This window comes from Mytilus trossulus, chromosome 13 (assembly GCF_036588685.1).
Source record: "Mytilus trossulus isolate FHL-02 chromosome 13, PNRI_Mtr1.1.1.hap1, whole genome shotgun sequence".
In the NCBI taxonomy this organism is placed as follows: Eukaryota; Metazoa; Mollusca; class Bivalvia; order Mytilida; family Mytilidae; genus Mytilus; species Mytilus trossulus.
The window spans coordinates 22,075,098-22,095,973 of record NC_086385.1 but is presented as its reverse complement, the minus strand read 5'-3'; the positions used below and the strand labels follow the sequence as shown (position 1 = coordinate 22,095,973).

Below are 20,876 nucleotides of genomic sequence, written 5' to 3'. Positions count from 1 at the left end.
CTAAGATCACTGTATATTGAAAGGGGGACTGCATATACATGTATATAGGAAGTAATATATTTAGTTGGACAAAAAATAAACAATCTACACTTATTAAAAAAAAACATTATTAACATTGCCTAACACCTTAAAATACATGAGCAATTTAAAACATCTCCCACTTGACATGTTATTCAAAGGCAAGCATTTAATAAAACTTATTAAGAATGACCCTGATTAACGGTTGCAACTTACGTGGAAGCTTTTAAAACAACTCTTCTAATGTGCTATATGTTTTTTCTGATGTGTTTGGTAGTAACGCACTATATGTGTGTTCTTGTTTGTGGCGAATGGCACAAATCACCTAAAATTTCTTGGCATGTAGTGATACAGGATCTGAAAACACTTCTGTTCCACATTATTTTATGGTGGCTCGTCCTAATACTTTTTATTATTCTAATGTGTAATGTTTTATTGACACTTGTATCTTTCTGAGAAATTATTAATTTGATTTACCAAGCAACAAAATTCCGTAGTTTGAACTTGTATCAAAGTGTTAATCCAATAAATATCATCCTTGTTGCAAGCCCTTTGTGAATTGTTTTGAAACAACCACAGTTAATTTAGTCTGTACCAACTGACAATGAATGGTAATTGTGATCTGATGTACTGTCGAGTATTGTTCCGGGCGATGCGGGAGATTATCGCTGCATTGAAGACCTATTGGTGACCCTCTGCTGTTGTCTATTAGTTATGGTCGGGTTGTTGTCTCTTTGACACATTCCCCATTTCCATTCTCAATTTTATTGATGAATTCTATTATACCTTTTATATATTAATAAACAGAACGGTGGAATAAAATTAACGGTAGCAATTTTCTTGCACCAGATGCGCATTTCGACAATACATGTCTCTTCAGTGATGCTCGTAGCCAAAATATTTGAAATCCAAAGCTTATATAAAAGATGAAGAGCTATAATCAAAAAGGTCCAAAAAGTATAGCCAAACCTGTGAAAAGAATCAGAGCTTTGCATGAGGGAGATAGGATGAAATTTGAAAAAAAATAGGCAGGACAGGAGTTTTGAGTAAAAAAAATGCAGGATGAGACACTTGCAAAAAATAAAGTCAGGATAAACTAAAAAAAAAGCAGAACCGGATAGAGTGAAAAATAAAAAGGCAGGACAGAGATAAAAACTTAACAAAAATGCAAGACCAAATTTTTCATCCTAGCCCACCCCCCTAAAAATCAAATAGTAGCTCCCTAAACACCAACACAACAATGTTAGATCTGTAAATTTGCTTTCACAATTTTTTTGTTCTTCCCTCGTCGGGATTCGAACCAATGCTACTGAGATATCGTGACACCAAATCGCCTGCACTGTAGCCGTCCTGCTAGACCACACGACCACCTGGGCTTCATAAAAATGAAGCTTTCGGTGGCCAGGTGTTACCTTTCCACGTCATATATATACACGTACGCTTTCGGTGTTATTGTTTTTACTTTTATTAATCGAGATTTTTTTTACAGCGCAAAGAATCAAATATATCTGAAATAAGCTTCTCATTTAAAATATTAGATTTTAATAAAAGTTGTTTTACTGAATATATAGAACCAATTATGTTATCTGGAACTAATATCTGTTTTTAGAAATGGTGACTGATTGTTGTGTTGACACTTGTAAGATAACGCCATTGTAACTTATAACATTGACATTCCTAAAGGAATAGTGTCACGATCCTACTTTATTCTGATCGATTGTTTCCTGGTTTGCTGATTTAAAATAATTAAGAGATGTCGAAAAGTTAATACGTCCTTTACGTGACGCTGAACACTAACATTGTTTACACGGTTAGACGTTAATTATACTGGTTCGGGGAAATGGTGGAGCTCAACTAGACATTTTATTTTATTTGGAATAAATCTGTTTTTTTTTTGTCTCATTTCGTTTCAAGTTTCGAGTAAAATAATATAGTTTTAAAAAAGGGCATTCACTGCATATAATAAAACCCAAATATCAATATTAAAGCAAACAAAAACATTTGTTAAGACAATAAATAAAGTTTTTCCATCATTAACTTTCTTGTTTATTTTAACAAGAAGCCACTTCTGGCTCACTTTAAAGTCACTACTACTGACATCAAATCAACCGTTTTTTTAAACTAACTGATTCCGTAAACATATGGTTTGTATATTTATACATGTTATACTAGTTCCTGAAATAAGGGATAATATTTGTTGCCTTCGGTTATGAATATGTTACTTCTTGTCTGATGTGAGAGCTTTTTCATACCGATTAAACATACATGGTATGATCTCAATATACTTTGTCTTAAATTAAAGAGATAATTTGCTACTTTCAGTCACGATAATGTCACTTCCGGTCACATTAGATATCTTTATTCACACTTATTCCGACACTTAATGGTTTCTATATACTTTTTCCTGAAATAAGACACTTAATTTGGAACTCCGGGTTTACAGAAAAGCACTTTCGTTCTCAAATGACAAGTCTATTTATTCCTATAAGAATATACATATATGGTTTCTATGTACTTTTCAATGAAAGAAGTGCAAAACTTGTTACTTCCGGTTTACTCAATGTCACTTTCGGATGACGATAATCAAATTCTAATGTCACATAACATTTTGCTACAGACGACGTGGCTTTATCATGTTTTGGATTGATATTATTTTCAACTTAGTTCCTCAAATCTAATTATTTTAAGGTAAATATTTCCCGACATGAATAAGATGTCACTGGATCAGAATTATCCTGAGGAAATCGATAAAACGATCAATTGATTATTTTTTCTTTCTTTTACGGTTGCACGGAGATGCACTCACAAGAAAAGCGGTGTTTGTGGAGGTAGCGCTTAATTGTGGACGGAAAATGGGTGGGTTTCAAACGATATGATATTCAATTATCTAAGCGACATCTTGTGGGTCCACAATACAGCGAAAGACAAAACGTGACGGACGTAGAAAAAACTAATCATATCAAAATCAAAAGGTATTTCCACAGAAAACGGGGAAAAAATGCTTATTCGAAACTAATAAGAAGATAAAAAAAACTGACAACACCATGACAGTGACATATTATACTAATACATGTCTCTGGCCATGGCAAACAACTAACACATGGTGCTCCCGAATGGTGGTGGTGTGCAGTACCTTTTTCTAATGAAAGTATTCCTTGAATTTTGAAATATGTGCCGTAGTATAATAGCCATTTCAGAATACTAAACCTCTATAAGGATTCATTTAATACTTTTCGTCTGACACTTTGATCGTTTGTCGGAAGGTTTTTTGCTTCTCCGAACTGAATTGGTAATTCTGGTTCCTCCTGACTCTGCTCATCGTTTAGGTGAGGTCTGTTTGCTTTCACTGGCTGTCTTTGTGATTTAGGTACTTTCTGGCTTTTCTGGTCGTTTATTGGAGGTCTTTTATATTCCCTGACCGATTGGTTGATCGAGGTCCTTCCTGACTCTGCTCATTGTTTGGGTGGGGTCTGTTTGATTTAACTGACTGTCTTTGTGATTTATGTGCTGTCTGCTTTTGCTGATCGCATATTGGAGGTCTTTTATCTTCCCCTGATTCATTGGATGATCCAGGTAATTTCCGGCTATAGGAAACGTTAATTACACAGCACGCCAAAACAAATAATACTGTACGTGTGTCTCATTTTCTGTAATATAAATATCTTCTCAACGTTAGGCTCTAAAAAGTTACTATGATGATGATCATACACAGTTTTTGTCGAATGGCCTAAAAACTAATATTTATAATTGACTATATTTGCTCTAAGGTGGGAGATGACATAAATGTATAACTCCTTGTTTAGCTTTCTCGACCGATTATTACTTTATAGTTACCGATTATTACTTTATAGTTACCGATTATTACTTTATAGTTACCGATTATTACCGATTATTACTTTATAGTTACCGATTATTACTTTATAGTTACCAATTATTACTTTATAGTTACCGAATATTACTTTAAAGTTACTAATTATTACTTTAAAGTTACCGATTATTACTTTATGGTTACTGATTATTACTTTATAGTTACCGATTATTACTTTATAGTTACCAATTATTACTTTATATTTAACGATTATTACTTTATAGTTACCGCTAATTACTTTATAGTTACTAATTATTACTTTATAGTTACCGATTATTACTTTATAGTTACCGATTATTACTTTATAGTTACCAAATATTACTTTATAGTTACCGATTATTACTTTATAGTTACTAATTATTACTTTATAGTTACCGATTATTACTTTATAGTTACCGATTATTACTTTATAGTTACCGATTATTACTTTATAGTTACCGTTTAAAGTAAAACCAGGACATTAAAATAGTGAATTAAACAGTATAAACCAGAATAATTTCCATTTTGTTACAACTTTTTGTGTGTACCAAACTATTAAAACACGTGCGATAGACCAACTGACTGACTTTATTTAAAAGAACGTTTCATTGAAAAATACACAGTCATTTACAAATTAACATCTAAATGGCACCAAAACCGTGCGTCCGTAACAAAAAAAAACAAACTTATTCAAACTAACATATGTGAATTTCATTGTTGTAGGATTTATGTCTCTCTCCGTTTATATAAAAGGCGACGACATCCACGCGTTAACATTTTGAAAACAACATGGACGATCTTGTACGTAATCTTGATTTAATTAATTTGTGAAATAATAAGCTTCGGCATATCGTAAAATTCTGCAATGTAATTCTCAAATCAACACTTTCTATAATTTCAAGTTCAAAGTGGTCTTTATTTTTGACGATTCTATTTTACGAGTATCTATCAGTGTCAAGTATGTCTAATAGGACCAAAGGATAAGATGGGTTTATCCAGAATAGGTTGGTTATATAGATTGGACCGAAAAGTAAAATACAGCATCAATATATCTGTATCTAAATTGATTTAACAACTGTGAAATTGATTTGTGTCTTAAATAATTATTAATTTACTCCTGCTTTGGACTTTACAATTAATATATCCTAATTCTAAATTTTGTGATTAATCTGCAAAGTCATTTAACTGCAAAGCTGTGAGGGTCTGGATTTAAGGGGGTATCTGTTACTCTGTAAACATTTTATTTTCACCCCTTTTTTTCTCGAATCCTTAAAAATTAGCCTCATTTTTCTCTAATCTTCCAAAAATTAACCCCTTTTGTCTGTAATATTATTTTTTTTGCCTGTTATTCTCTAATCTTCATTTTTTAGGGCATTATTCTTTAATTTAACTCCATCCAAACGCTCAGCTACAGTAGTGACATTTTGTTATATACGAGAGAACCGAATAACACAATTACAAATACAATAATGCTGTTTTTTATCAATTTTAAGCAAATATGACACATTTGTGGAGGAAAGTAGATATATCCAATTAAACAGAATCTTCATTTATCTTAAATTATACGAACTTTAAATCATGTAAATGAGACAATTTATCCTTGAAATTCGTTTGTTAATATCCATTCCAAATATAGATTACATTTAATTACCAAGATCATTATGAAAGTGTCAATTTTATAAGAAATATGACCACGTATATGATACGCGCTGTTGTTGATTATTAAACTTCGGACATTAATTTGAAACACTACTTATTTTAAAAATTACATCAAAAATATTTAATTGAAAAACTTCTATTCATGTCAGTAGGTACACTCGTTACAGTTTCAACATGTTTCTAGAAGAAGAAAATAATAATAAAGTTTGATCGAACCTTTTTCACAATGATAAATCGAATTGGGTGGTTTAAGATGATTGGGGTCTTCATTCATCTCTGATTGTTACAAGAATGCATACGCTGAAGTGACATGCATGCCTGTTTAACTTATAGTGATTCAATTTGTGTTGCATGAAGGTTTTTCTACAAGTATATATCACGCACATTTATAACATTATCAATGATTCGAATAACTGAGGCCAAGGTCATATATGAACACTGCTAAACAGACATTGGTACCAATAAAACGTTTAATCCCGCTTCAATTGTTTGCACCTGTCCTAAGTCAGGAATCTGATGTTCAGTGATTGCCGTCTGTCTATGTGGTTAATAAGTGTTTCTCGTTTCTCGTTTTTTATATAGATTAGACCGTTGGTTTTCCCGTTTGATTGATTTTACAATAGTAGTTTTTGGGGTACTGTTCGGTGTGACCCAAGGCTCCGTGTTAAATGCCATACCTTGACCTATAATGGTTTGCTTTTATAAATTGTTTCTTGGATGGAGAGTTGTCTCATTGGCACTCATACCACATCTTCCTATATACATGTATATGTACACCCTACAATCATAAAATACACCAACTATAGTAAGCATGTTGCCTGTATTAGATCATAATAACAGACTAAGTTATTTAAAATAAACATTGACCAATGAAACCAGAGAATTTAGGCCAGGGTCCGATAAATCTGCCAGATAACATTTAAACTAAAGATGATTGACTATCATAGGGTTCATATGGGGTTAAATGATTAAAGAATGATGCCCTTAAAAAATGAAGATTAGAGAATAATGGGCAAAAAAAATGAAGATTAGAGTAATGCGTGGTCTAATTGTTTGAAGATAAGAGAAAAAAGTGGTTAATTTCTTGACGAATAAAGAAAAAAGGGGTGAAAATTAAATGTTTACAGAATAACAGACCCCCCCCCCCCATTCCAGACCCTCTATCATAGTACTCGATAAAACGACAAAACCTTGAAAAATAATATTGACCAATGAAGCATTGAAATGAGGTCAATGTCAAACGTGCTAGACAGACATGTAGTTAATTTCAATTTATATTAAAGTTAAGAAAACAAATATAGTGGACTGGTCAAGGAAATTGATTATAGTATCTGAGAAAGAGACTTAACCGGTAAACAATAAAAAAAAAAAAGTCAAGGTCAGATTAAATCTGCTAGAGATTCATGTATTCCTTACACTCATTCCATATATAAACATATATATATCATTTGTGCATAAATAGTTTCCTTAAAAAATATATTTTATATAGTCTTTAAATACCTGAAAATAATACCGGAAAAATAGCGAGACTCTTTATAAAACGCTGTTTTGCCAGAGTCTGCAGAATGGCGTGAAGGTGTCATTCAACAAATTACTCCCTCAAATTTAGAACGTAGTGAAAGTAGGCCTACTCGGACAAAAAATAGCGCATTTGATATCATTAAAATTGAGAATAGAAATGGGGAATGTGTCAAAGAGACAACAACCCGACCAAATAAAAAAACAACAGCAGATGGTCACCATCATTGTTTACTTAAACTCACCAACAAACTGGCAGAAATGAAACTTTTGGTGAAAGAGAAATATATTAAGACCATTTTGAGCTAAAATTTAGTTGTTAATGAGTTTGCATTCAAAATTGAGGATTAATGCACTCCATAGTATACATATTCAAGATTTCCAGAAAACCAGGGGTTATTTTAGTAGTACATTTGTGCCTCTATTTGGAATACCTTTTATTTTTTATATGATTTAGTTGTCGTTTGTTTATGTAATTTATACGTGTTTCTCGTTTTTCGTTTTTTTTTATATAGATTAGACCGTTGGTTTTCCCGTTTGAATGGTTTAACTAGAGTAATTTTGGGGCCCTTTATAGCTTGTTAGTCGGTGTGAGCCAATGCTCCATGTTGAAGGCCGTACATTGACCTATATAGCTATAATGGTTTACTTTTTTAAAATTGTTTTATTGGATGGAGAGTTGTCTCATTGGTACTCACACCACATCTTCCTATATCTATGTAGAAAGCTGATACATGTACGATTCAGGATAAACTGAGGAAAGGAGAACAGTAACTGTTTTTATCATATTTCTTATAATATTGTCGAGTTTTCATTATGTTTCATTACGTTTGTTTGTCAATGTATTTGCCACAACCAAAATTGGTTTTTGTATGTTTGGCAAATAAAGATATATGATAAGCCTGGTTTCTATGAAGTTAAACTTTAGGTAAAATATTTAGAAAGCTGTGAAACTGGCAAAATGTGGTTGAACAGATAGGACTTTTAATTGGTGGAATAACACCTGACCGAGACAACTTTTTCGGAGCCGGCAAAATAGCCACTGCCAAAAAAAAAACTGGTCTAGTAAACACTGAAAATGACTCGATAACTCGATAAATTTATACGCGAGATACTTATAAGATTTTATTGCTGAGAGTTGAGAAATATCGTAATACACGCGATAATGTGAATAATCTACTGCTCTTGTGATTTTTAAACGACATCTAAACAAAGTCTATACTTACTCATCAAAGATTTGCAGAAAGTTGTGTTCTTTATATGCCATGTATGTGACGGCACCGGATATGGTAGCCTTTTCATGATGTCACAATAGGAACTTCATAAGAAATCAAGGGCCAAGTTTGAATGGCTATCAGTCAGAACAATCTGTTGTTAAGTTATCACTATATCCCCTGTAACTGATACAACAACGCACCATGATGATTGCGGAAGCAATAAATGGATGCCTATTTCTCTCCTGAGCAATGCATTTTGAAGTCAAAATAATGCGGCCTCTCAACATTCTCCTGTTAGAGTATTTCTTGTTGTGTCTTTGTAAGTATGCGTTTCACAGCTTTCTAAATATTTTACCTTCAGTTTAACTTGGTGTTTTGTCTGATGCTTGGTCCGTTTCTGTGTGTGTTACGTTTCGGTGTTGTGTCGTTGTTCTCTTATATTTAATGCGTTTCCCTCGGTTTTAGTTTGTTACCCCGATTTTGTTTTTTGTCCATGGATTTATGAGTTTTGGACAGCGGTATACTACTGTTGCCTTTATTCAACTTCATAGAAACCAGGTATATCCTGAATCGTACATGTATCAGCTTTCTACATAGATATAGGAAGATGTGGTGTGAGTGCCAATTAGACAATTCTCCACCCAAATAACAAGTACCCCGCCACGTCCTCTATTATTATTTTTTATATCTGATGAGTTAAGCCTTTTTCCACTGATTTTTATAGTTCGTTCTTATGTTGTACTGTTATACAACTGTCCCAGGTTAGGGGAGGGTTGGGATCCCGCTAACATGTTTAACCCCGCCACAATATTTATGTATGTGCCTATCCCAAGTCAGGAGTCTGTAATTCAGTGGTTGTCGTTTGTTTATATGTTACATATTTGTTTTTCGTTCATTTTTTTTTACATAAACAAGGCCGTTAGTTTTCTCGCTTGAATTGTTTTACATTGTCTTATCGGGGCCTTTATAGCTGACTATATATATGCGGTATGGGCTTTGCTCATTGTTGAAGGCCGTACGGTGACCTATAATTGTTAATGTTTGTGTCATTTTGGTCTTTTGTGGATAGTTGTCTCATTGGCAATCATATCACATCTTCTTTTATATATATAGTGAAATGGTGATTATGCGTTTAGGGTCTTACCGTGATGAAAAAAAGCTGCCAAAAATAATCTTCGTTGTGGTTCTTACAGGCGCTTTGTCAACATGACGGTAACATGGAACTGCTAAGTTGTTCACATAAACTAAATAAATCAAGGGGCGGATCTAGAACTTTTTCAAAGAAGGGGGCACCGACGGCCTGATCCAGTCATGCTTTAGTGATTCCCTATATAATCAACCATTTTTTTCCATCAAGAGCGGATGTGCCAGCCATCCACCACCCCATCCCCACCCATCCAGGATCCGCATATAAAATTGAGAATTTAAACTACGAATTTGTTAAAAAGACATCAACCCGAACATCGAGCAGAATCATTGGAATAGACCACTTTCGAGTTCATCCGTCACCGGCAAAAACTCGTCAATTATGCACGCCTTTATGACGTCATTTACCAGATAGAGGGGCACGCCTGTATTCCTGCACTATTTACGTTCATCAAGCGTCTTAGTGATCGTCCTTGTGCAGGATAAACTAGAAATAATGGTTGCTCTGTAGGTACTTACTGACAATTCCCTAATGACAGCAGTGTTGATTGTCAATTTTGAGAATTCAATTTGCCGAATAATTCGTACAATATAGAATTATAGTTTTCCAACCACTCGCTCACCATTGGAATGGAAGTGACGACGCCCCTAAACGCACAAATGACGATGATAAAGGCGCGTATAATTGACGAGTTTTTTTCCGGTGACGGATGAACTCGAAAGTGGTCTATTGCATGTAATTATGATTGGGGTTATATAGCTGCATATCATATGTTCATTCTAAATATCATGATTGTTATACTAATTGGGGTAGAAACATGTTTCCTAGATCTGCCTTGCATTTACTAACATTAAAAAAATAAAAAAAAAAAATAAAAAAAGTTATGTGTTTTCTTTGTTTCAGCAGACCGTTCCAGGTTGTCACATGATTTTCACGACGGCCAGCCTCAGTTACGTCTGAGATTACTATAACAATAATTATAGTAATCTCAGGTTATGTCAATCATGAGTTGTACTACTTAAATGTGTATTTGTGTCACATTTTTATCTAAATTATATTCCGTTTTGATTTAAAACTGATCAATAAATTTATCTTATCTTTATCATGAATTGTAGGGGGTGGCAAGATGTAAAATTAAGCTTTTATTAAACGTTACATCGATTTTTAAGAGGAGTTAAAGACTACGCCAATTGCGCATCGTAGTTTATATCGATGGATAATCTCCCTTTGTTTGAGCCAAGCTCATTTTACATTTTATTTCTACAGTTGAATCATTATCGTAAGTTTGAACTCCTAATTCATGTGTAATCGATTATATTGTTTGTCAAATCGCATCATAGCTTTTATGATGTTGATGTTTTTATTTCTGCCTTTTATAAGACGAACGTTCAGTTATTTTTCGCGTAAAGGCGCGTATAATTGACGAGTTTTTTTCCGGTGACGGATGAACTCGAAAGTGGTCTATTGCATGTAATTATGATTGGGGTTATATAGCTGCATATCATATGTTCATTCTAAATATCATGATTGTTATACTAATTGGGGTAGAAACATGTTTCCTAGATCTGCCTTGCATTTACTAACATTAAAAAAATAAAAAAAAAAAATAAAAAAAGTTATGTGTTTTCTTTGTTTCAGCAGACCGTTCCAGGTTGTCACATGATTTTCACGACGGCCAGCCTCAGTTACGTCTGAGATTACTATAACAATAATTATAGTAATCTCAGGTTATGTCAATCATGAGTTGTACTACTTAAATGTGTATTTGTGTCACATTTTTATCTAAATTATATTCCGTTTTGATTTAAAACTGATCAATAAATTTATCTTATCTTTATCATGAATTGTAGGGGGTGGCAAGATGTAAAATTAAGCTTTTATTAAACGTTACATCGATTTTTAAGAGGAGTTAAAGACTACGCCAATTGCGCATCGTAGTTTATATCGATGGATAATCTCCCTTTGTTTGAGCCAAGCTCATTTTACATTTTATTTCTACAGTTGAATCATTATCGTAAGTTTGAACTCCTAATTCATGTGTAATCGATTATATTGTTTGTCAAATCGCATCATAGCTTTTATGATGTTGATGTTTTTATTTCTGCCTTTTATAAGACGAACGTTCAGTTATTTTTCGCGTAAAGGCGCGTATAATTGACGAGTTTTTTTCCGGTGACGGATGAACTCGAAAGTGGTCTATTGCATGTAATTATGATTGGGGTTATATAGCTGCATATCATATGTTCATTCTAAATATCATGATTGTTATACTAATTGGGGTAGAAACATGTTTCCTAGATCTGCCTTGCATTTACTAACATTAAAAAAATAAAAAAAAAAAATAAAAAAAGTTATGTGTTTTCTTTGTTTCAGCAGACCGTTCCAGGTTGTCACATGATTTTCACGACGGCCAGCCTCAGTTACGTCTGAGATTACTATAACAATAATTATAGTAATCTCAGGTTATGTCAATCATGAGTTGTACTACTTAAATGTGTATTTGTGTCACATTTTTATCTAAATTATATTCCGTTTTGATTTAAAACTGATCAATAAATTTATCTTATCTTTATCATGAATTGTAGGGGGTGGCAAGATGTAAAATTAAGCTTTTATTAAACGTTACATCGATTTTTAAGAGGAGTTAAAGACTACGCCAATTGCGCATCGTAGTTTATATCGATGGATAATCTCCCTTTGTTTGAGCCAAGCTCATTTTACATTTTATTTCTACAGTTGAATCATTATCGTAAGTTTGAACTCCTAATGCATGTGTAATCGATTATATTGTTTGTCAAATCGCATCATAGCTTTTATGATGTTGATGTTTTTATTTCTGCCTTTTATAAGACGAACGTTCAGTTATTTGTTGTTTTTATTATGATTAGTTGCACAAAAGTATGGAACGCCTCTTAACAGCTAATACATAAATATATATTTGTATCTGTTACAAAACAACGTGTAAAATCGTTGTTTTGGTGTTATATTATTTTGTAGGAAAACAAACTCATTTTTACAGACATTTTTAAATTTTAATGTTGTTTATGAATAAAATACAAAAAATATGTTATAATTTATAAATAATATCTTCAGTCAGTGGCTTTGCCGGTGCTAGAAAATTTTCTATTTTGCCTCTGATTAAAATAACTTAATTCAAGCCAGCAAAAAAGCCTGTTTCTGTATCCTGGCACCAACATATACATGATATAGTGAATTTGTCATTTTGCTGGATCTTTGTGAAGAGTGAAATTTAAAATGATATTTACTTTTGAAAAGTACTATAAAAAATTTCAACAAAAAGAATAATTTAATTTTGGATGGAAAGCGTCTTCTGATTGGCTGACATTGTTTTGTTTATCAGCTTATAGACATAATTAAGTCATGTGACCATGACTTCATCAACATTTTTTCATGGTTAACTCCAGTGTAGAATGGAATTTTAAAATTGAATTATAAGAAATAACTTTAATATTTTTTTTATCTTGTTCGAAATAACATACAAAATGTAGGGGGGGGGGGGGGATATGACCTTTATTACGGGACTTCTTGTCTTTAAGCCCGGGATTTCGGGATCAGGACCTCTCCTATCCCCCCTCAAATGTGATTCACACACTTTAAAAAAATTAACCAGCTACACAGGTATTCAGTGTACACTACATTTTTTATGTTATTTATTCATAGACCGAAAACATATCACAAACATTCTTTAAATTAAATCAAGTAATTACATTTATTACTGTTCCTCCATATTGTTAAAATTTTAGTAGGTTTCTGTATATGAATGGGAATTGGATTTTGAATAAATAAGCATATTCACCTGCAGAAAAAGTATATTCACCAGGGAAATCGTTGCATGCTTTTACATGCATAATTTTGGTAAAGAAAACCTTTGATGTACAATTGGTTTAAAATTAAAAAAAATACTGTCTTTTGTTTTATATGGGTTCATTGACTTTTGAAAAACTGATATTTACTTTGTCTGTTGGCCTCAGTGAATATCAGTTTTTCAAAAGTCAATAAAAACTACATATTTACCATGTTTACCTTATCAAAAAACAGTAATTGTATAATATTCTAGTAGTTAAAAAAGAAAACAGTTATCAACTGAAGTGTATTTCTTTTCTCTATATTTTATGGCCAATTACAAATGAAGTAAGATTACCTTTGTGAAAGTTTAATAGACCCCCCTGTCTACATTAAATTTAGAACTATGAAATGACCTAAAACAAAAGCTTTTTGAAGAGATCTTGGATTTTTATCATGAAATGAAGAATTATCTTTCCCCAAAAAATAAGGAAACTGCAAGAATTAAATAATTGTGTAGTTTAATCATGTTAATGTTGCAAAACACTTGTCCTCCCTCCATGACAAATGTGTTGATGTCCCCTCAGATAAAGCCCCAAACAATTATATTGATTTTGTGTGTAAATATCATTGCATAAACTGCTTGATAAAAGAATTAGGTATTGACAATTCACTTGAAAACTCAACATATACCCTCACGACACTCACCAAAGAGGAAGTCCAGGATATAATCATGATAAGCATATGTCTGTTCTATGTTCCTTTGGAATTTCAACCAAAGACGGAGAACTGGACCTTCCATCACTATATTGGATACCTAAACTACAGAAGTGTCCTTACAAACAACGGTATATTGCTGGGTCTTCCAACTGCTCCACGAAAACTCTTTCGAAATTATTAACATCTATTTTATCGGCAATCAAAAAAAAGTTATTGTGAAACTGCCTATCCTAGAGGTGGCGTGAATCAGATGTTGATAGTATAAAATCCAAAGATCCTTTACAGTACATATCCATACAATATAAGAGTATTAAAGACTCTCTCATCTGGCAAAAGTATTAAAACAATTGACTTTTCTACTTTTTTCACAAGTATTCCCCATTCCAACACGTCCAAACTAAAATACAAATTGAAAGAGTTGGTATTACTTTGTTTCATTAAAGAGAATGGCGAACGTAGATACAAGTATCTTGTCTTGGGGAGGGATTAATCCTACTTTGTAAAAAATCACTCTGATTCAAACAAAAAAATCTCTGAAACTGACATTATCGAGATGCTTGATTTCTTGATTGACAACATATTTGTTACGTTTGGAGGACGTATGTTCAACAGACTGCTGGAACTCCAATGGGAACCAATTGTGTCCCTGTTCTTGCCGACCTTAGTTAGCAATACCTTTTAACTTTACGTTCTGCTATATATACACATGGAAAAAAGTATTGCAACACCTTGATTTTTTAAAACTTGAAAAATCAGTCTCTTATTTTGGATGGAATATGATAAAATATTTGTAAAATAATATTGAAACGTAGTAAATGATAACATTGGCTTTAAAACGAACAAAAAATGTATGAAAAAAAAGGTTTTATCATCCACAATTTTTATAACAAAATGAAGTATTTTTTGTACAAAAAAATGCATTTTACAAGTTTTACTGTAGTCGAACTTTACAATGTCAGGCATTTCAAAATTAATCTTTGGATGATTGTTCACATCATGGTTGATCGTTATACGCCAAAGAATTAGTACTTTGTGCGCAGCTTCCATTCAAACAGATATCGGCATCTTAACGTCTTCTGATTCCTGCCATAAGTCGACTCATTTGTTGCTAAGCTAGCATCAGCCATTCTTGACGAAGGGTATTGTTTATTTCATGACCTGTTTGAACTGGGTGTCCTTTCGTGCACTTTACGCCCAATAGTGTCCCATTTATGCTCGATATGGTTCCAATTCGGGCTACAATGGGGCCAAGGAAGATAAACCGAATTCAATTGGGACAATGGATCTTCCTCCACGACGTTAATTTCCAACTTTGGCGAGATCTGCACTATATTGGATACGGGCATCTGTGTGTCTGTTGGTAGGCAAAGGTCCCCGAAATGGTATTATCGCACGATATCCAGTAGCGATGAACCGATCTTGAACAGTTCTTGTTTTAAGGCTCCTTTATGGTCATTATTCTCTTTTTAGGATTGTATTGTTTGCAATTGGTTTCCTTCTGACCAACCTTTATTATGCTTAATTTTCCCTAGCAGATGTTATAGGGGGGTCTTCTTGACCTCGGAAGGTCTTTAACATCGTTTCTTGCCTGATTTTTATTCTCAAAACGACTTATAGTGGAATGGAGATGACCAACAATACGTGCCGTGAATTATCACAGCGACACACCTGCTTCCCGCATGCTGGATATCTGCCATCTTGCTGCAGTTATGAGTTGTGGATGACCAATTACAAGGTGTCAATAACATAAATTTATAAACTTGGTTATTTTAAGTGTTGAAAACAATGAGGATTAAAACATCTGTTTTAGTGTTTACGAGTACAGTAGCTGCATGAGCAGATAAGAACTGATAGAGTCGATATTTATTGATTAAACTCAGGTGATATTTACATAATGTTTAACTAGTTTTATTTCAACAAATTATTTACCAAAAAATAAAAAGTATTTTTTGAATTTGAATTTGAATTTGGTGTTGCAATACTTTTTTCCAGGTGTATAGATGATGTTTTCTCAAATAATTCAAAATTTGGTGACTACATTAAACAAATCTATCCCATCGAAAAAAGATACTACATATACAGTTTAAATATAGGTCTGCCTCATATTTTGCCTTACATATAGAAATTGACAATGAGGGTAGGTTGAAAACAAAACTTTACGACAAAAGAGATAATGTCAGCTTCCTTGATTGTGAACTTTCCATTTCGATGCAGCGCCTGCATACGGAATACATATATATATCCCATATGATACGATACCGGGCTTGTATTTCTTATCATGATTCCCTTGATAGAGGATTGCTGCTCACAAGGAAGCTATGAAATGAAGAGTTTCAAATGGTGAAGTTGAAATCATTACTTCGTAAATTTTACGGACGCTATCACGATTTGGTTGACCGTTATGGAATAACCGTTTCTCAGATGATATCGAATATGTTCCTTATGTGGTAACTACAATACCCTTTCCCTTTCACGCTTGTTACATACCGAATAAGACTATTTACCGGATTTATAACAACACAAGCATTACGATGGGTGTCACATGTGGAGCAGGACCTGCTTACCTTTCCGGAGCACCTGTGATCGTCCCCGGTTCTTTGGTGGGGTTCGTGTTGCTTAGTCTTTTGTTTTCTATGTTGTGTCTTCTTGACTATTATTTGTCTGTTTGATCATTTTATTTTTAGCCATTGCGTTGTCAGTTTATTTTTAATGTATGAGTTTGATTGTCCATCCGGTGTCTTTCGTCCCTCTTTTACATGTTAGAATTTGTGAGTAGGCCAGTTTGAGAGGAGCCACACACAGAAGGTCAATATTTTTGTGCAGTGGTATAAGCATTAGGCTAGCACATGTTAACTCCAAGTTTCGTCCTTTCCCTGCAGTATGTTTTTATTGATTTTGAAACTTTTGCACAATTTACATTCAGGTAACTTAAAGAGGAACTACTTCTGATAAGACTGTGATATTTGGCATAAAGCTGTATTATCATTGGTATGGATTTATTGACTTAGAATATTTTGCATATTTTACACGTTAAAGTATTGATATTTCAATACCACTCATATTTTTGTCCTAAAATATTGAGACAACCAGTTTTTGTATCAGTTATTTGGTGGTAGAGTGGGAGACAGTATTATTACATTTACAGTGTATATATATTTGTTTTTCAGATCGAACTTCTGGTGTTTCAGGTGCACGAAGTCCTAAATTATGGCTGGAATCCCGCTGTGTGGTAAGGATCCAATTCAAGACAATCTATTACAGATGGAAATAGCAACACACATTTCAGGCAGCGTATTTTATCAGATAGTTGACCCTAGCAAACAAAGGGGAGAACAAAGCAGTGACAAGTATTTTAAATGTAATTACTGTAATAAGTTGTTTGAAAGTAATGGAGACCTACAGAAACACATAAGAACACACACAGGTGATAAACCGTATATATGTGATGAATGTGGTAAAGGTTTTAGTCAGAGCAGTAATCTACGTACACACATGGGAATACATACAGGGGAAAAACATCACGAATGTAAAACATGTGGTAAGTGTTTCCGTCTGAAATCCTGCTTACTGGAACATGTAATGAGAATGCATACAGGTGAAAAGAAATACAACTGTGATGTATGTGGAAAAGGATTTTACACCAAACCTAATCTGAGGAGTCACAAGAGAAAACATGCAGGTGATATAACATATAATACCATAACGGGAGATATCGCAAATAAACCAGATCACATCAACCCCTCTAATACCGTTCAGAAACCAGATAACAGCAACGGAAGTGGTATAGCCGATAAAACAGATCACACCAAAGGAGTTGATATCGCCGATAAACCAGATCACACCAAAGGAGTTGATATCGCCGATAAACCAGATCACACCAAAGGAGTTGATATCACTGAGATTTCTAAGATCAATAAAGGTGAAGGAAATGATCTTGATTTCATCAAAAACCTTAAGGGACATATTGCTGAAAAATCTTCTAATGATCTCTACCCAAGCGGAACATTAAATTTACACATCAGAAGGGATCGAAGACGTTTCAAATGTTTTGCGTGTGGAAAGGGATTTGCAGCAATTAGTATTCTTGAAGCACATGTGAGGACACATACTGGGGAAAAACCATTTAAATGCGAAATATGTGGTAAATCATTCAGTGAGAAACGAAGCGTAAAGGAACATTTGCGAATACACACTGGGGACAAACCTTACAAATGCTATCTGTGTGAAAAAGATTTCAGTAGTTGCAGTAATCTTCAAAAACACGTTAGAACGCATAGTGGTGACAAACCTTATGAATGTTATTTCTGTGGAAAGCATTTTTCTTCGACCAGTGTGAGAAAGGCTCACATACGTTCTCATACAGGTGAGAAACCATATAAATGTAACATTTGCGATAAAGGAGTTACATCTTCTAGTAGCTTACAGGAACACATAAGAACACATACAGGTGAGAAACCATATAACTGTGACGTTTGTGGGAAGAGATTTACTAAGTCTAGTAACTTACATGTACATATGAGAACTCATACGGGCGAAAAGCCCTATTCATGTTCTATATGTGGAAAACTGTTTAATACAAGTAGTAATCTCTACAAACACAAGAGACAGCACACGGATAAAGATGATAAAGCATACATGAGTGATGAATGCAATAAACTTAGCGTTTAATCATTGAATGTGATAAGTGTAACTTATTTTTACTGGTGCAGAATTTGCGTGGAGGAGTGAAAATTATCATAAAAGACCTACTGGCTATTTGACGTTGATATACAACTTCTAGTTATGGTAGATACAGCGACAAAGGCCTTTAACTGTTGACACTTATTATGCTTATTGCATTCACTACAATTACATTCTTCCCCATCGGTATTTTTCGTGATCAAAGTGTTAAGCGACATATTGTATTAACGATGCTTAAACTAATTGTCAGATGTGAATGTTGTTGTTCGATATCAAAAAGGGGAACTTGTTAAAAAATTGTATTCGAAATCATGAACTCTTTGTTGTTGTCTATTTTGTTTCAACAAATAGAATTACACCATACATTTCTTTTATGAAAATCCAGATAAGTGTTTTTTTAACGGATCTACGGTCTCACATCCGAAGAACGTCGTTACCAAGTGATGTTCAATTGTCAGGTGTGTTTGGTATCGAACGCGTGTACTACTTGAATTATTTATAGTTATGATATGGTTTTTTTTTTAAATGGAATAAGGTTAATCATAAAAAATAGACAAAAATGGCTGTATTTAGACCTCAAAAACTTCTCTGAGTACAGATTAACCTGTGCAATTGGAAAAGTTTTAAGGCCTGATATCTACTAGATATATAAAAGCTCCTTGATTGCTATTGCTAATATATATTTACAGAACTATACTCAGTATAGGTGAGTGAAAGGGTATAACTGAGTGGACAGTATCAAGAGCAATTCAGGTGTTTGTTTATTTTTGCAACCTTAGATAGTTTTTGAGGTGTGAATACAGCCATTTTTGTTCACTTGTTATAATGAATCTTGAAGATTCTTTTGGTCAGTTTCTCCGATACTTTTACAAACAATGCACATGGACAATTTTATTTGATGAATGTAAAGATTGCTTGTGATTATGACCCTGTAACTCGGTCCATCTGATCTTGGCCCAATAGCATGGTACATACGACATGTTCCAATCAAATACATTTAGAGAAAGGAAGGGTGTAAAAAAATCTCCTCTTTGATTGGTTCATTGTTCAGCGTGCTAAAGTTTTCGTTATTCAAGTCTATTTCTCTAATGCTCTAAGCGGTTTACATAGTTTAATATACATGGTATATATAGTTCAATGATGAAGTATTTTGGTTCATCTGGCAGGGTTGCGACATCTGATCTTGACACCATTTTCTATGATTTATCGGTCAACTTTAAGCGCATTTCTCTGATATTTTGGGTAAAGAGTGATTTTAATTGTATATACACTCATCATATAATCGAATTAAAATATAGTTCTTTATACAAAGTTCGCTTTATTTCATACTCGTATGATTGACATATAGCGAAATCGGAAAACTCTAGTTCAATAAGATTCACCATTTAAACCGTAATTCACATGTTTATATCGAAGACGCGCGTTTTGTCTGTAATGCAAGCATCACACATTGGCATAAAGACTGACGTGCACCAGACGTAGTGAAAATTGACTTCAGTCCGTATACGTTAGATGCACGCAATAGGAACACTAAGCAACCGTTAGACCCACATTGCATACGTTTGAAGTACGTCAAAATGCAAAAATAAACGCTCGGTGAACGCTTCATCTCCAGGAAATTTCTATGCAGCAGTACAATTGTGACCTAGCTCTAGCGTTTATCAAGCGTATACCTGCTTACAAATGTGTGGGAAAACGCAACAGATAAGTATGAGACATGTTTAGGGCAAGTTTAGGCATCAAGATCTTCCGACTTTGACGTATGCGGAGCGTGTTTGTAGTATAAGCCTGACGTAGTTTCAGCGGTCTGTGAACGATTAAAAGGCATCATTTGCGTATCCAAACGTATTCTTACATTCAATAAAACGTGCTCTCACCTTATATAGCGGTATATGTCCGTGAATTTACAAGACAATGTGAATTCAGAAGTAGTACAATTAGATTGAGAATGGAAATGGGAAATAATTCAAAGAGACAACAACCCTTTCAATATGCAGATAACAGCCGAAGGTCACCTATGGGTCTTTAATGCAGCAAGAAAATCCCACACTCGTGGAGGTGGCTCGTAGCTGGCACCAAAATACAATTGTATACTAGTTCAGTGAAACACCCCGTAATTACATATCACAGACACGCCTAAAGCATGAATAACTGTCTCAAGTACGTTCAAGGGGCGTTTTCCTTCGTAGCGTGCATTTCATATACGTTAGACAAACGCCAGACAAACTTCACTTGTAGCTCTTCAACTTGATACTTGTTATGCTAT

The 20,876-nt window shown here is 33.8% G+C and overlaps 1 protein-coding gene across 1 annotated transcript; it reads left to right on the top strand.

Annotated features, from left to right (window-relative positions):
- Nucleotides 1-12,078: 12,078 nt before the first annotated feature.
- LOC134694768 (zinc finger protein 260-like) lies at nt 12,079-18,926 on the top strand. The gene is made up of 2 exons (XM_063555821.1): nt 12,079-12,155; nt 17,098-18,926. The coding sequence occupies exon 2, from the start codon at nt 17,138-17,140 to the stop codon at nt 18,596-18,598; it is 1,461 nt and encodes a 486-aa protein (XP_063411891.1). The 5' UTR covers nt 12,079-12,155; nt 17,098-17,137; the 3' UTR covers nt 18,599-18,926.
- The last annotated feature ends 1,950 nt before the right edge of the window (nt 18,927-20,876 follow it).

Bases quoted from the DNA above. Each gene is read 5' to 3' on its own strand.
- LOC134694768 (XM_063555821.1), top strand. From the start codon at position 17,138: ATGGCTGGAATCCCGCTGTGTGGTAAGGATCCAATTCAAGACAATCTA.